This window comes from Lottia gigantea (genome assembly GCF_000327385.1).
Source record: "Lottia gigantea unplaced genomic scaffold LOTGIsca_113, whole genome shotgun sequence".
In the NCBI taxonomy this organism is placed as follows: Eukaryota; Metazoa; Mollusca; class Gastropoda; family Lottiidae; genus Lottia; species Lottia gigantea.
Genome location: NW_008707077.1, coordinates 473864 through 492155, shown reverse-complemented (window position 1 = coordinate 492155; position 18292 = coordinate 473864). Strand labels below are relative to the sequence as shown.

The window sequence follows — 18292 nt, the reverse complement described above, 5'->3', positions numbered from 1 at the left end:
ATTTCTCCATAAATTTTCAATTCAATGAAAATAATTAATGCCACTTAAAACATGACATGACATTGACATGATGTGTTACAGATTTGTCATATTTCTCAATAATTTGTGACTTTATGATAGAGATTTTCAATTTTGACATAAAACCTTATATGTATAGTCATGAAAATACAATTTACTAAAATATTTCTTTGTCAAACCGAACAATTATTTCAATTAAGAAATGAAGCATTTAAACGAATCCATATACTATTTGGTTACTGTCTGACTTCTCTTTAAGAAAATACACCCGTTGTGATATCTAAAAATATATCTATTTATATTTTGAACATAATAAATAAATAATACTGGATTTAATCCTAGAATTGAATTGAAATAGGGAAGTAATTTAACAAATAATTATCAATCTAAGTGCTAGTTCAAAGAAACATGGTTGCTTTATATTTTTAACAACGATGTTTTTTTCTACAGGAACTATTAGAAAAAGAAAGCGGTCAACTGGTCACATATTGGTTTGCACTTTTTAAAGTTTTTCTAAAATCAATGCCACTGCTTATTTCTATTATAGGTTCATTGTTTTAATGTACCTTACAGAGAATTGTTATCCAAAAAGGGTTTTAATTGTTCATCTTATTCTCTATAGAGTCACTGAAAGATAAAGTGTTTTGATCGGTCGCGCACTTAAGCAATACAATCACCTTTTTGTTATACAAATGTGTTTTACCAAAGAGTTTATCCTTAAGCAGAGAATGTTGAGTTGGTTGATTTTGTCAGTGAAGGATAGTGATTATTGATACATGACTTTAGTAAGTTGGTACATGTAGTTCATTCTAGGTGTATAAGGAGGCACAATGCGCAAAATGGATTTTATTACAAATACAGTAGGCCCATTAAAAATCTGTTTCTTGCAATTTGGCTTTAGTTGTTTCTCATAATGTTGACCTATAATGTAGTAGTGCTTGTACGGATTTTTATTAAAGACAGACGGACTGAAATATAACGTCCTAGATTTCAGCTCCGTTTCGAATTGAGGAAGACAAGCAAGATCATACAGTGTGAAAATGATTTTGCATGGAGATCAGCGTTAGTCAACAATGTTTTCGATTTAGACCGTCAAGAAATCATTTTAAACTTACACTACCTGTAGCATACAGTCTGATTGTGAGCAATTTCACATAAGACATGTAGAAATTAATTACTTATTTTCCAGAAATGCCAATGTATACAAGACGAGTTACACCACAAATTGGCAATGGATCCCAGGGCAGACGTGATTCTTTGTCAAGCCAAAAGTCATCCCAGCAGGTCCAAACCGGGAAACTACAGTCCATCAGAGATCTGTATAAAAGATCAGTGGCATGTTGTAGACGTCATGGTGTTAAAACTACTGGTAAGTAATATTGATAAGTAATATCACTAATTTTCTCATAATAAGATTATACTATAAAACGTCTGCATTGAGATCAGTTAGATTCTGGTCTGTTTTACACCGACTTTGATAACGTTAACATTTTTGATTCAAAGGAACCGAAGAATAATGGCCTTAATCCAGCCCTTTCCTATTTCAGGAGAGAAAGTTCAGATGGCTAAGATGTTATTTTTGACCTGTATACCTATTCTAGCTCTATGTATCCTCTGTTTACTTGATGTCAGATCAATGACGTTGAAAACTATTGAAGGTCAAGAGACTCGGGACGTGGTCGTTCTTAGTATCGAGATTGGGAAAGTGTTACATTATCTCCAACGTGAAAGAGGATATTCTTCATTATTTGAAGCCGCTGTAGGGGGGCAGACTAAAATTCTTATTAAAGCAATGCTCGTAGACAGTCACAAAGCCACCTCCGATGTGCTAAACAAACTTAACAAATGGCCAGGTGAAACAAATACTCGTTTTGAAAAATTTCCTACAAAAGCACATCTGGTAAATCAGATAGCTGAACACAGAAAAGGAGTTTTAGACGGAACGGCTGACACAGGAATGCGCCGCGAGTTAAACTTTTACAATGAAATCGTGGTTGCTTTCATTGAATGGCTGTATAAAGCAATCCAATTTTCCCAAAAAGGAGACGATTGGAAGTTGCTTGTGTCCTATCAGTTGTTGATCATCAGTAAAAATTATAATGGAATTGAACGAACTTTGGGAAGTATTTTTTACATGAAAGGTTATTTCGAACATTTTGAAGACTATCAGTGGTATCTAAAGGCTAAGAGTCTGGGAATCGGTAATTATGAATCAGCGACGCTATTTTCCAGTGATGTTCAAACCCTGATGCTCCAGGCTACTGATAAAGATTACGGGAATATATCTTTGAAAATCCAAGAAATGCGAACAGAAATTACACAGAACAACCAAACCATTCAGACAGGGTCGTTAAAAACCAGTTTTTATTGGTTTCAGACAATGAGTTTATACTTAGACATGGTGTTCGAGGTTCAAAACGGTTTGGCTGAAATCATTATTCAATCGGTTGGCGACAATTTAGCTGATGATACTCAAAGTATTGCAATTAGTGGTTTCATATTGTGTATTGTTCTCATTATTTGCCCTTTGATTATCATCAGCGTAAGGGCACTTGTTTCTAATATTCAGAAATATGCTCTCAGTTTGGCGGATCAAACAGCACAGCTTAGCAAGGAAAGAATGAGGACCGAGTCGTTACTATATCAGATGCTTCCCAAACCTGTGGCAGAACAATTAAAACATGGTCAATGTGTAGATGCGGAGTCTTATGAAGAAGTTACAATATTTTTCTCTGACATTGTTGGATTTACAAGTATTTCGGCAGCGGGAAGTCCTATGGAAGTTGTGAGCCTACTCAATGAACTCTATATGTGTTTTGATTCGAGAATCGAGCTATATGATGTGTACAAGGTTGAAACAATTGGTGATGCTTATATGGTAGCTTCTGGTAGGTACTGTTCGTTATTATATGTATTTAAAATGTATGGTATGTTTCGTGATAGTCTTGTGAGTATCTGTCATGAAAATGATACACTAAACGTTATGAATGTTCAGTCAGTAGCATTTTATTATTGTCAGTTGATTTGGTTGTATATCATGATTTTACCATTGTGGTAGTGGCGACTATGCTTTCTCTTTTCGAAACACCTGATGGAACTTGTCTTTATAGGAGTCTACTACTGCACATCTTTTACTCTCGACTTTGCCATACTTTGGACGAGATTTTGATAAATGGAATTGTCTTGATTGTTTGGATTCTTTTTCTTAATGCTTTTAGGGAGCTGATTAAATGGGGGTGGGGGCCTCCCATGAAGTGTCTAAGAGAGTTCCAAAAAGAATTTTTGAAAAATATGATAAGATTCGATGCATTCTGACACAAATTTCAGTAAGCAAAAGCGTATAAAAATAGAACTTTTTAATTTGTTAGAATGAAAGTGGTGTACAATTTGTTGGTACAGACCATTTTGTATATAAATAATAATAATGTTGCATTTCAACCACAAAATGATTGTTTTTTTAGTTGTTTTTTAATGAAAATATTAGAGGAGAGGTAAGGCATAGACACTTAAAACAATAACTATTAATCTACTTTTAGAATATCGGTTTCTATCAATTTAATATTATGTTAAAAGACGGCTGTAAAGGCCTATTTTAGTTTGATTATTGGTTGTCAGCTATGGCCTTGATGGTTTTTAAGTGGTTGCTACTAGTTTATTATTCAATAATTAGGACATGCCATCAATATGTTAACTTAATATATTAATTATCAATATTGAACGCCATCACTGACAGGTATAAGATGGTCAATTTATTGACAAAATACTAATTTATTGAAGAGTAAAAACTATCATTAAAATGATCTCATTTATGGGTGGGTATAAATCGGCCAATCGGAAGTTGGCATTCCTAATATTATTGGTTATTAAATGTCATAAAACGGAACACAGCTGAATTCGGGAATATGTCTCCAAATTCAATAGTTTCGTTCTGTTTTATGACATTTAAAACAACATTTTGCAAAGTCTCTGACACTCCTGTCTTCGACGAGGATATAGGCCTATTCAGAGACTCTCAATATTGTGCTGCGTGTTATGACGCTGTCAACCTCACTCTCAAGGGGGATAGCCTAACTACTGATAAGCGTATCTACGTGTCTCAAATGACCTGTTTACAACATTAACAAAATGTCATGCAATCCCTATAAGTTCTTTTCGTTTATATCTGATATTTTTTCATCTTTTGTTAATTTATCGCTTGTTCGAGCTTGGAAATATATCCCATTACTGAAATATTAATACACAGGGAAGCTCAGTTTTTAACTAATGTGGTTACCGCACAAAACGGATGTGGATTTACAACCAATCAGATTCAAGAGCTTGTGTAGACTCGATCAATTAAAAGTGACCGGGTTAATGTTCCAGATCCTATTTCGGTCAACAAATTCATGCAAGTGTATAAGGGACACAGTAAGTTTTGTGAAAGGTCTTATCATGGATATCTGTACCCAACGTTGCCCCGATATCCATGAGGAACAAACGTATAATTGACCTTTGATGGAATGTACAGAACACTCAAGAAAAGGTTTTAATTTTTTATTATCACTATTAAAATTGATTATATAAAGTTATTTCGATATTTATTAGCCAGAAAATTACAACTATTATTCTGTTTAGGTTTTTATTTTAGTTATCATAATTGATTGTCTTTAACAATAATATCAAGGATCAATATTATAGGTCAATCAGTCCTCAGTTAAACAGTCAATCAGTTAATTTGACATCTAAATTTACTGAAGAAAAAATAAAGATGTTAAAAATGTCTTGACTAGACTTGTGCAAGGTATTATGTTGTGATGGACAACACATAGTCAATAAACGCAACGTTACAGGATCACGATAACTTCTCTAATAACTGCTATCAGCACCAAGTCTTTTAAACCTACGGCACCACAGCTACTCCCCAAATCATATAACAGAGTAAAGAATATAGAAACCAGGGGCCTGGTACCCACTAGACTACATGGATGATGAACAAATAGTATGTAGATATAAACTTTCACGCCCAATGATACTAGATTTATGCAGAATGTTCCAAACAGCTCTAGCAAGGCCAACAGCAAGATCTCGAGCATTTCCAGTTTCATTCCAAATCATGGTTGCACTCAGGTTTTATGCCACTGGAAGCTTTTAGATGGTCAATGCTGATGTCCATAACATCTCTAGACCAAGTGTATCTAAAATAACTGGACTTCGCAACATCATGAGAGGTTTTCATGAAAAAACAGACTTTCCAAGTGTAGTCGGTGCCATTGATGGTAAACACATACGTATAAAAAGCTCCAACAGAGGATGATCATCTTTATGTAAATAGAAAAAGCTACCATTAATGTTCAAGCAGTTTGCGATTCAAATATGAAGTTTTCTTTTTAGCACTATTTGTTACTACATTGCTGTGTCGGCTGAAAAGTAAGGACATATTCTTCTCCACTTCGTCTATCAAAATTTGAATCTCCTGCGATGTAAAATTCGGACTGCTTCTCTTACTCATTATTATGTATAATAAATATAAATGTATTATTTCTATCCTTATATAGTACTTTCTCAAAGTATTTGCACGAGCATTTCGTTAAGCGGTTACATGTACTCGATGTCTCACATCTTAAAAGTATTCACAATTAGATAACAAACACATCATGTAAGATAATAAATAAACACAGAGTTCGAGAATGTAAAAATAAATATACAAACTAAATTCAAACAAATGATCAAACTACGATTTTAATTCATTTAATAAATATACAAACTAAATTCAAACAAATGATCAAACTACGATTTTAATTCATTTTCATATAAAATTTAATATTGATAATGTATTTTGTAAGTAATAACTATAAATTTATTTCCTATAATTCTTTTAATAAATATACAAACTAAATTCAAACAAATGATCAAACTACGATTTTAATTCATTTTCATATAAAATTTAATATTGATAATGTATTTTGTAAGTAATAACTATAAATTTATTTCCTATAATTCTTTTAATAAATATACAAACTAAATTCAAACAAATGATCAAACTACGATTTTAATTCATTTTCATATAAAATTTAATATTGATAATGTATTTTGTAAGTAATAACTATAAATTTATTTCCTATAATTCTTTTTATAGTAAATGTTATCACTTATGACAGTCATACGAGCATCTCAGATATGACTATCGTAAGACAGGTTTGATTTACATTCTATTACATGTCGTATGATAGTCATAAGATAGTCTTAAAATTTGTCTTAAGATATATCTTATGACGTTTCTTACGATATTTTCGAAAACCAGGCCCCAGAACAATTTCTTACTTTCAAGGGACATAATCATGAATAGAAAAAGGACTTGTTTCAGTAAATTAATGTAAATGCAGGAGAGAATTCTACACAATGTGTTTGTTAACATTCTTCAAATGTATAATTTAACCTACTCTTCGTGTGATCTGACAAAAGACCTACTTAAATTTATTTTCCAAATCCTCCTTTCATTGAACAACCTGTCTATCCCACTTCTCTTAAACTCTGATTACTGTTCTTTACCTTCCATGCGACTCCTTTCTATTTTATTCGTTCTCCTTCTTTCACTCCATTCTCTTTACCTCTCAATGCTCTTCTATCTAATTACCTGCTGCATCACTGTTTGAATCTTATTGGTGAAGGAGAGAACCTTTTTTTGAACACCCACTGTTTATTTCAATGGTATGCCACAGACATGCATCAATGTAGCATTGACTTAATGAATAAATAAATTACTTTGACAGATAAATTTGATAATAATTGAGTGTTATATAAACATACTGGCATTATTATTAACGGCGTGTCACATGTAGAAAATAGGCAATTAGTTGTCGTTTATTGTGGCAATGACTGCTTTGTTATAATTTTTGCTGAATTGACTAACAATCGACTTTCAATTGACATTATTGGTTCTTATGCAATTAGTTAATCATCAGATCTAAACAATAGCTTTGTCATAATTCTGGAAGTTACAAGATCGATCATACCTATCGACTTTTGTAGGAACAAGAGTTAGTTAGGTACATGACCTTTAAGTTTCTCCAATCCGGTTTTCGTGTTCCAGTGACACAGGTCATCTTCACATCAGGTCTAACCTGTCTTTCTTGATACATTGGCGCCATCTTACCTGCTTCTGTTCATGTGATTAGACTATTTTTTCACTCCAAACAATTTGCAATGATATTCTTCAACCATTTTGACAGGAATCGAAACAAACAGGTTGTCGAATAGTTTTCTTTATGGTTGACACGAATAATTTTGAACACTACAATCATACTGGAAAGAAATATGAAGTGGTAACTTTTCTATAGTTGCTCCACAGTTACTTCAGAACATTTGGTTGTTTAGAGTTTGCCCTTATATTTTAAGAAATAAAACTCTATTTTTCAGGTGTTCCAAATAAAAATGACCGTCGCCATGTAACAGAAATAGCAACAATGGCCTTAGATTTAGCTCATCATGTCACACATATAGAGATACCACATCTACCTGATACTTTACTGCGGTTACGAGCAGGAATACATACAGGTAGAATTGGCATGGGTTTTTTTTACCTGTAGTCAATCACTGGTTCTATTGTGACGTTACTTTATGTGACTTGTAATCTATAAATAGTAGAGAGCACATCACAAAGATGTCCTAACTATGCAACATTGTTTTCCAGATGATTATCATGTTATTGGCCCCTGAATTGGAGTATTGATAGAAATTATCTTAACTATTCGTGATTTTTCTAGACTGGTTTCCGGGAAGAATATTATCCGAAATTTCAGTCAATAATAAAAAAATATTGTTGTATTTCAGGTCCTGTTGTAGCAGGTGTAGTTGGAAGTAAAATGCCAAGATATTGTTTATTTGGTGATTCTGTCAATACAGCGTCTAGAATGGAATCCACAGGGAGTGGTAAGAGTTTTTTTTCTTTTCCAAATTTACATGTACATACTTAGTAATATTGATAGAAATCCCTCTCCTGTGGTAATGGCACAGAACGATGATTGTTCTCAGATGTTCACAATGCATGTCGCCCATAACAAGGTTGAATTTGACAGGTCACGGAATATTCGATTTCTGTCTCTGTTATAATCTAATTCTTTGAAAGACGTCCTTTTGACAGACAGAATCTTGGCCTGTTTCACAAAAGCTTAACCAAGATAAAATCAAATTTAAGGAATGCACCAATCTGATTAAAGAGAGACTTTAAATAGTGATATCATTAAACTTGTATTTTCAACTATGCTGGAAATCGGTGGTCTTTGAGTGGTCTAATTCTGGATAATGTTGTATTTCTTGCATTTGCATCACTTCAGCTGATCTCATTGGTAGAAGACAACTTTCGTGAGCGCTTAGCTCATGTTGATAACGACTGGTTCAATGAGAGGCTGAGTCACGAGGAAAGTGTTTTTCTTCTCAGCATCTACCACAGCGCGTCTTTCTGATAAATCTAATAACATACATAATTTAAACATAAACAAATGCCTGGTTTTAAAATCAATGAATTTTGCTCAAAGGGAATACAATCCCTTGAGACGGTAGAAAGTTTTAAAAAATCTTGTATTTCAGCCGATAAAATTCAAATCAGTTGGATTACGGAAGCCAGATTACAACCATATGCAAATTTTACTACTGTCAAACGAGGCAATATCGAAATTAAGGTATTTATTTTATAATAGTGATATTAGCTAATTTTATGTAATATATCAGGTGGCCCAGAAAAACCGATAACACTTTTCATTTCATCACAAACAAAAAAACAACAAAAAACAAACACGCCTTTTCCTTGAAAAGTTTCATACACATGATGATTGGCAACCCCAAAACTTACAAGTGAATGGTTTACGGTGTGTTTTCTCTAGCTGACAAAATTAACAATGGAGATAATCTGAAGGAACTGAAGGACAGAATTAGAGAGAAATGAAACCGGACATGCACTGGACAAAAGAAATTCAGGTGATTTTTGCTGAAAATGGGAGCTTCAAAATAGGAGGAATAATTTCAGTATTTTAAACTTTGGCATTATATTTTTTGACAAAAGATTTTTTAAATGCTGCAATTCCAAAGTGGTTCAACCTTTAAAGCTGAAATTTAGTGAAAAGATGTCTAATATCTCTAAAACTATGGGGTCAAAATATTATGATCATAGCTTTGATATTTTACGAGAATTCAAAGTGTTTTCGTTTTCTGCGCCAACCGATATACCGTATGTTGCAATTACATCGCCATTTTTTTTTATATTATCAGTATTATGAATTTATGGCTAGACATCGAGTGTGACGTTCAGGATTAAACTGTCGTCCAAATGCTTTACAGGCTTCCAATTTAAAATGAGAAATTGTATTTTTACGATAGTTTTGATCTTGTGAATCTCTGTTAGTCTTACAAATTTCTTCGATATATTTTCAGGGAAAGGGCAATATGGAGACATATTGGTTACTAAGTAAACTTGGTTTCGAAGAATCATTAAAATGTATGCCAAACTGTTCCCATTTACAACAAGCATCCGTTCGCCGTAGTGTTTGTTACTGAATTGAACAGTAATTCATAATCTATTCTTCAGAATATGTAATACGCCCCTGGGACTTTCATTTAACTAGAGATGATGACAGTGTCTGAAGAAATCAGTGCGTTACCAACGGTAATTGCCAGAAGGCAATACCGGGCCTTTTCATAGAAAAATCTTCTTCTTCTCTCAATGCCCCAACCCACACATACAGAAATATTCAGGTGTAGGTAGGTGTATTTCGCCCGCCATTAAAACCCTGCAATATCTATGGTGTAGTGGTGAGTCAATCTGAAGAATGTATTTGAGGTCTTTATTACGGTTTTAGAAAGCATGACATTATTATCGTTGCTGTAGTCAACTAAGGTAGTCGTTATGTAAACATAGACTGATGAAATTTCCAGAAGACGGTGTACTGTTTTAATCTACTAATTATCAACAATAATGAATTCTGCAGATAATTAAGCCTCTTTGGGGTCATTTATCTGACATACGTGGAAGTAAACTTGACAAGATTATCAATTTACTGCTATTTAAGCCACACCCAGACGCTGGAAATGTCTTCTGATCATGACACATGGGGATTATGATGTTATGTTATATTAACGCCATGGTCCCGTTGATAATCACGGTGATAACCTTCTCTCTGTTGTGCCTACTTTAATTTGTTTGTGTTAACATGGTGATAAGAAATACACTGAATACTGTAACCAACCTCCATGACTGTAACCAAGTGCTGTATATGTTTTCTAGAGAGAAATTCTGTCTTACTTTCCGTCCTTTAAGAGCAATAAAATATTTTTTTCTTGAATCAACTCGTAAATTATGTCACTATTATTCCCATTATCACGGAAATATGAGGGTTGACTGAAAATTGTCTTTGTGCGTGAGCTGGTGATGGCTCATCGATGATATCGACATATAGCCAGTGTTCTAGGCATCTCTCATGAGAGTTAAGCCCTTAACCAGCCCTCATGTGAAGAATGTCCGAAGTATTTTTAATTGGCCGACTATAAGTTTTTTCCACAGTATTATTAGAACTTCCAATACAATGTAGGTAAAAACGTTCCAATTATTTTGTACCAACAAACGCTAAAATCTTATTACAAATATCAAATTTGTATATTCAATTTGTCGTTAGCTGTTATTATCTACGAGTCACAAGCTTCTAAACTTATCAAAGTTTAACCTTATTGTCCTAGTAGATAAGATATCCCAGTGACGAAGGAAATATGTAAATTTAAGAGTTTCAGACGTTATTTATTAAACCGTCGTTGATATCTGAAAAATTTGACAGTGCAATAAGTATCTGTACCAACCTTCATCAACCCTATCCACTGTTGATTTGGCATACCCCTACCCCCAAATTCAAATAACCCCTTGCCAATTTTTGTGGCCCCTACTTTGCCCTTCCGCCTAATGATACATAAAAATGCCACTGTAACCCCCTGCCCTCATTACCGTCAAGGTTATATAATAAAGGTACATACATATCGGTAGGTAATGATAGCACAGTTTTATATGTCCTGTCACGTGATATGTACTTCCGGGTCATATTGAATGATATAGTACGGTAGTGTTTACATTACTTTAGATGTCTTTCTTAACCAGTGGAAATAACACCAGATTTGTATCAGGTGGCACAGAAAATGGCATTATACGTTTGGTGTTTTATTTCAAGTGTTTATGTTTTTTTGTGTTAAAACTAACTTTGCTATACTTATAATTATGGAAATAAGTATCACGTGACGAAAAACGCACCAATATGAATCTGAAGAATATATTAGCGCCCATTGTTATGATAGCGACGTTATTTTACAAAACAGACGACACCGAGAAGCAGACGTCGAAACAACCGAATATAATATATATTTTCGCTGACGATCTTGGATATAATGATGTTGGTTACCATAGATCTGAGATTAAGACGCCCAATATCGATCGACTGTCCCGGGAAGGTGTCCGCCTGGAGAATTATTATGTGCAACCAATCTGTACTCCGAGTAGAAGTCAGTTTATGTCCGGGAGATATCAGGTAGGACTATATATACCATAATTATACAGACGTGAAGCTTAATAGGCTACTTTTGCCTTTTTCATTCAGAAATCATCAATTTGTCTTCCATTCTATGTAAACAAATCCTGTGTAAAATATCAAAGTGTCGGATTACTTTTTGCTTTTTTTTCATTTACAACATAATTAGGAAAAATATCGACACAAAGAATCAGAAAAAGGCGATGAATAAATAAATACCTGATAATAGATATGAATGTCATAATGATTTGTCAATTCGACTAAGTAAAATCTATCCAAGTTTGAAGAATTTCTAAAAGAATTGCAATTTCAGCAATATTGAGTAGAATGACAAAACAAACCGTAGAATTACAAGTATCTAAAGTTTGACATTTAGGAATTTTAGTATATTATTATGGCAATATAAGTAAGGCTGTAATCCTAGTCTAAACTCGTAAAAAATGTGGTTTCCATCAACAAGAAACTAGGTTCTCAAGTTCCCACGGCATATTAACAAATAAAAACTTACAATTTGAATAACTAGGTCTTTAATCCCAATAGCATTAATAGTCTGTTCGTTGTTTTCTTGATATTTGAAACTATATTTACCGCATAGAAGGTAATATTCTGTTCACAACTCTTTCCTGCTAGTATCTGGCAAATAAAAAACCTCTTAACTTTTTGATGTAAGATTATTTCTTTGTTTTCTTGTCATAGAACTGATCTTTATCTTGGGTTAATCTTCGAGATAGGTATAACATATAAACCGGAAGTGATAATAATAAAATACTTGAGCATTCATTTGTAGGGAAAAAAATTGCAAGACCTTGTTTTCTCCCTTGTCCTCCAGTACGACCACAATTACCTTATGAATTTTATTATTGGGGGCTCTGCTATATCAACTATAGTGATTTTGAGTTATTGCCCCTGATATAGCCATAATTTGTTACTTTTAAACGTCAACAATTTTGGTTGAATTCTCTGATTTCTTTAATTGTACTAGAGAAAAAGGTTTTGATAAAATTGATAAAAATGTATATTGGTGAACTTTGGTTAGATATACCAGCGACGCGATTCATGCTGCTATGTGATCATCATTCTGTAGAAATTCATCTTTCCTTTTCTTATTTGCCTTATCTACTGTTTAGATCCACACAGGCTTACAACACGGTGTCATCAAACCCAGTCAGCCGAATGCTCTACCAACAACCAGTCCTACCATTGCTGAAAAACTGAAAGAAGTTGGTTACACAACTCATGCTATAGGAAAATGGCATCTTGGTTTTTATAAGGACAAATTTCTCCCTATTAACAGAGGCTTTGATACTTTTTTCGGTAAGTCTTATTAAGTTCCAACGAATGTTTTGTGTAATTTTTACAAGAGAGTTTTTGCACAAATTCACACATTCTAATTTTGAACATTCAACAACTCGCAGCATTTTCTGCAAAGTTAAATCCTTTGTAATGAATCAATCCTTTTGTCTTCCGGTACCTCAGCATTTTATTGGTGATTTCCAGTCTGAGGAATATTTGAAAAAAATCTTACTCCAGCATTGTGGAATTAATGACTATCAACTATTGATTTCCAGTGCTGAATTTAGTCTTTTTTCGGATACAAGAACCAGTGTCAATCAATACAGAACATGTTATGATCAATTTTCTGGCAGCGGAGAAGGAATTGTGCTCAGAAATTCGTCCAGTTCTACGTCATCTTGATTTGATGTAGTGTATGTAAATCAAAATGACACGAGAAATGTGACTGGAATATTCATTTACCGAGTTTTGTCACCAGATGGCAAATGAATGAAATGTTAAGAATTTTAAAAGGGAGGGAAATATCAACCACCCGGTATCATCTTGAAAGAGTACATTCTGTTAAAGAGGATGTATATTTTTTATCTTAAAGTTGAATGGTACAAATATAAAGATGCCTTTTGGGTAATAGACAGCTACATGGAAACGTTTGATCGTTCAAAGGTGATACTGTTCCATGTAGATACTAGAGCGTATGTGAGATTTTGGGAGTCGACACAATGCTAGATCTCGACCAATTTCTCCATTTTCAGTTGGATGTATCTTATTGTAGGTTTTTATACTGGTGCTGAAGACTATTTCGACCATTTTAGATGTTTTGAATATTGTGGTTATGACCTTCATAACAATGATTCCAGTGTGTTTAACGAGACTGGACATTATTCTACTCACTTGTTTACAGAACGGGCTATCAATATCGTCAAGAGCCATGACCAATCAAAGGTGGGTATCATCCTATCATCGACTTCATTGTTTTGTCGTTTGGGGCGCACACACATTGTAGGATATATGCTATATATGCCTTGATGGGGTCGTTAACGGTTCAGCTTTTTAATGATACTTAGTTAATGGTTCAGCTTTTTAATGATACTTAGTTAATGGTTCAGCTTTTTAATGATACTTAGTTAATGGTTCGGCTTTTTAATGATACTTAGTTAATGGTTCAGCTTTTTAATGATACTTAGTTAACGGTTCAGCTTTTTAATGATACTTAGTTAATGGTTCAGCTTTTTAATGATACTTAGTTAATGGTTCAGCTTTTTAATGATACTTAGTTAACGGTTCAGCTTTTTAATGATACTTAGTTAATGGTTCAGCTTTTTAATGATACTTAGTTAATGGTTCAGCTTTTTAATGATACTTAGTTAATGGTTCAGCTTTTTAATGATACTTAGTTAATGGTTCAGCTTTTTAATGATACTTAGTTAATGGTTCAGCTTTTTAATGATACTTAGTTAATGGTTCGGCTTTTTAATGATACTTAGTTAATGGTGCAGCTTTTTAATGATACTTAGTTAAAGGTGTGCCAATTGTCATGGTGAAAATTCTAAAAAAAAGTAGCGATCCAAAAATGGATCGGAGCAACTCTCATAAAAAGTGACACTTGATATTGTGAAGATGTTCAATATTATTTTATTTAACACATACATATTAAACACTTTACATTATCATACAGAACATATTTAAAGGTAGGGTTTCAATCCTACATCCCACAAATTTAACTATAGATCTCGTACATCTTAAATCTATAAAATACATGACACGTTGTTTATGATATTGTTAAGATGCCAACATGTCGATATCCCAGTCGTGTCACGTCCAATGAGAGGGAAGGGTCAGATTTGTCGGACTACAACCAATGAAGTCCGTCTGTATTTTTCAGCCAATGTTTTTGTACCTCGCATACCAAGCAGTCCATTCACCGTTACAGGCACCAAGAAGGTACATCAGACCATATTTTCATATACAAGATAAACATAGGAGGAAATATGCAGGTAAATTAGGTGTAGAAAAATTTACTAATACAGTTTGAACAGTTGTATTCTTGCCGTGGATATTTCACTCCTTTTCATTAGCCCACAATATTTCAAAGCCATTTGTTCAAATTTATCATCCTGATGAGGATTTTATATTTGAAATACTTATTATCATTTAAATTTGATTCGAGTTTTTGTGCTGCAGAGTGTTATCGTTGTGGAATTTATGCTCCTGTTCAGATGCCATAATCCATTTACCAGAAAGCTATCTTGTATGCCACAAGCCAGCTATCCAGAAAAGACTTAATTTTGATAGTTGTCATGCCGTGAATGTTGACAAGTGATGTTGGCCGTCAGTCGAATATTAGAAAGTGCTCATTTCTAACACTAGCTGTCCTAGTGAGTATTCTTAAACTTAAAGAGTCTCAGTAGCATTTTATTGGAAGTAAATTAGAAACTGTTTATGGATCTCTGTTTATTTTACAGGTATGGTTTCGTGTTTAGATGAAGGAATTGGAAATCTCACTGATGCTTTAAAAGAGGCTGGAATGTGGGAGAATACTGTTTTCGTTTTCTCTACGGGTATGTTTCAGCTTCTAACTTAATCCTTGTCTTTTTGTGGATACAGTTTCAGAACGTATCCAGTTTGAAGCAAATAAAGTGTCATTTCCGCTACAAGGTAACCCGGAACGAGCTTTACTTAAATCAATTCCAATTGAATGTGGAAAACTTTCTGCAATAAATTCAAACCATGACAGTTTAGCTCGTCTTTAGTTTCAATATTATAAGGTTCCCTCAAACAACCCTGAGTTCTAAGTACAGCCATCAAATCCTTTGTAATTATAAAGGATATTATGAGGGTAAAAGCATTAAATGTCTATGATATTGCAGATAACGGTGGAAGTATAGGAGACGGAGGGAATAACTGGCCATTACGAGGATGGAAAGGTTCACTATGGGAAGGTGCTATGAGAGGTGTGGGATTTGTTTTAAGCTCAAAGTTAAAATATCCTGGTACGGTCAACTATGAATTTATTCATGTCTCAGACTGGTATCTAACATTCCTGAAGATAGCTGGTGCTAAACGTAATGGTACTAAAGATATGGATGGTTTTAATCAATGGTCAACTATCAGGTAATTATAGTAGGTCATTTTTAGAAATATCATACCGCTACCTGTACCAGACCCAGAAAGCATGTTGGATAATAGACCGAAACGTCTGTCTTTATTCCAGTCTCTGATAGCTATTTGGACATTTGAAAAGATGAATATTTTTGTAGTTCAGTCATACCATTATTTCCCCACTACACCATTTATGTCATATCTCCGGTTCCATCAAAGTTTTTCTGGCGAAACTGAATTAGCACCGGTCATTGAAAACTGTGTGTGCAGCTAAAAGTCCAAAGGTCACAGAGTCACGTGAAACTAACAAAAGTTGCGGTGATGCCCAACACTAATTTACAATCATCTTGTTTCGGACTAGTTGGATAACTTTACCAAACTTAACATTTCATGTAAGTCAGTTATCATTTATTGACGTATGTTCCATGTGTACTGCCATTGAGCACTATCTGTATTAGCTTACGACCCCCTTGCCACTTTGGGTTGATTATATTGAAAGGTGGATTTTTGTACTGTTTTTATATATTTTTAGTGAGAATGCTCCCAGTCCAAGAAAAGAATTGCTCCACAATATAGATCCTCTTACAATGAAGCAGGGGAAACGACTGTATCGAGATACTTTTGATAATAGAATACGAGCTGCTATCAGAGTGAACAATTGGAAATTAATTACTGGGTATCCAGGTTAGTGAAGTCTCGCCTTACTATTATGTAAAAAAGGTTAGAAAAGATGAATTTTATTTAGATTAATGAAAACTGGTAGTATTGATCAAAATTATGACGAAACCCATCTTCACAACATCAAGATACTATGAACTCCGTCTTAAACCTTGACTGCAATAGCCTCTATTCTTTCTCCCGAGCCAATAACATCATTTATTTCGGCCATGTTCCAAACTTACTTTTAGTGCTATAATTCAAATCGATGGTCAAGTGTATTTTATTTGTTGTAGGGAACAGCTCCTGGATTCCACCTCCTCACATTTCAAGACACCTGGACCCTAGAATCCGCTATCAATCAGACAGTGTGTTTGAGTTGTCTATATCAGGCGATGGATCTGCTGATATGGGGTTGTCATCAAATAACGCAATTGACTTAAACCTACCCGGAAATTCTCAAAACAACTTTATTATGGACTTACCACACACCACACGTCATGACTATATTCAGCCAGAAATATATATGAAGAGAAAAGACAACAATGACGCTAAAAACATTTGGCTATTTAACATTGCCGACGATCCTTACGAAGAGATCGATCTATCCAATACCCACATAGACATTGTTCGATCTCTTTTGGATCGTTTATTAGAGTATGAAAAGACAGCGGTACCAATACGTTATCCGGCTTACGACCCAGAAAGTAACCCACAAAAACATGGCGGACAGTGGAAACCATGGAAATGAAATTCTCAATAAATTCTTTATTCCTTTTATCTGTTTAATCTTATATCAAATTTGATATTAGTTGTTTTCTTTTGTGTAACTGTCAAGATGATATCAATGGATTGATAAAATAAATGAGAGAATAGTCCGCCTGTAGAAGTACTATAGCAGCTTAGTTGCTCTCTATTTACCTGGATGGAATCTTCGGAAATAATAGTAATCTTATGAAGTAAATATTAGTTTTGATGGAAGCCCATTTGAAATGAAATGCAAGTGGGTTGGAAAAGGCATGCAATTTTTTTTTGGTCGAATCTATACTTGAAGAGTTTTTGCCTTTAAACTAGTAAAGTGGCGACAAAATATTTTTGTCTGCACTAAGAAGCTACAATTTTCAGTCGATTGTAATGAAAGTTGGTGTTTTAATTTATATTGATGAGATCTTTGATCAGTTCGAATTTGATGATTTTTTTAATAAAATATTTTTGAGTTTTTGCCCTTGACTTAGTATTAACGCGTTAAAATATGTTCATTAGCACAGTAGAAGTTAACATTTACAACTGATTTTAATGAAATTTGGTGTGATCATTTATATTGATGAGATCTTGGTCAGTTTTTGAGTTATTTTTCTTCACGAACACAATATTAACCACAGTTTTCACCTGTTATTAATGAATATGACGTCATATGTCGTGAACTCGAAATAATGTTAGTTACCCGAGTTCTCCAATAGAAAACACGACTTCCGAGCAAAATTTGAAGTAACGAATGCTATATACCATCTCGGAAGTCGTATTTCCCGTATTTCCCAGAGGTAACAAATACAACATTATAAGTGTGTGATATCGCTCACAAATTGTAACCTACTGTTCGATATATTAAAACTTTACCTCAATACATGTGCCTATCATTTTGTTATCTCATCCTTTATATTAACTTAGTGTTCTATTTTTTGACCTGA

The 18292-nt window shown here is 33.8% G+C and overlaps 2 protein-coding genes across 2 annotated transcripts; both read left to right on the top strand.

Annotated features, from left to right (window-relative positions):
- Positions 1 to 1975: 1975 nt before the first annotated feature.
- Positions 1976 to 9546, top strand: LOTGIDRAFT_137238 (hypothetical protein; the record flags this gene model as incomplete). The annotated part of the gene is made up of 5 exons (XM_009047539.1): positions 1976 to 2906; positions 7414 to 7551; positions 7828 to 7926; positions 8584 to 8675; positions 9424 to 9546. The coding sequence occupies 5 exons, from the start codon at positions 1976 to 1978 to the stop codon at positions 9544 to 9546; spliced, it is 1383 nt and encodes a 460-aa protein (XP_009045787.1).
- Positions 9547 to 11318: 1772 nt separating this feature from the next.
- LOTGIDRAFT_137302 (hypothetical protein) lies at positions 11319 to 17355 on the top strand (the record flags this gene model as incomplete). Its single annotated transcript, XM_009047538.1, has 9 exons — positions 11319 to 11555; positions 12683 to 12869; positions 13621 to 13790; positions 14731 to 14842; positions 15311 to 15406; positions 15716 to 15959; positions 16480 to 16631; positions 16901 to 16972; positions 17144 to 17355. The coding sequence occupies 9 exons, from the start codon at positions 11319 to 11321 to the stop codon at positions 17353 to 17355; spliced, it is 1482 nt and encodes a 493-aa protein (XP_009045786.1).
- Positions 17356 to 18292: the final 937 nt, after the last annotated feature.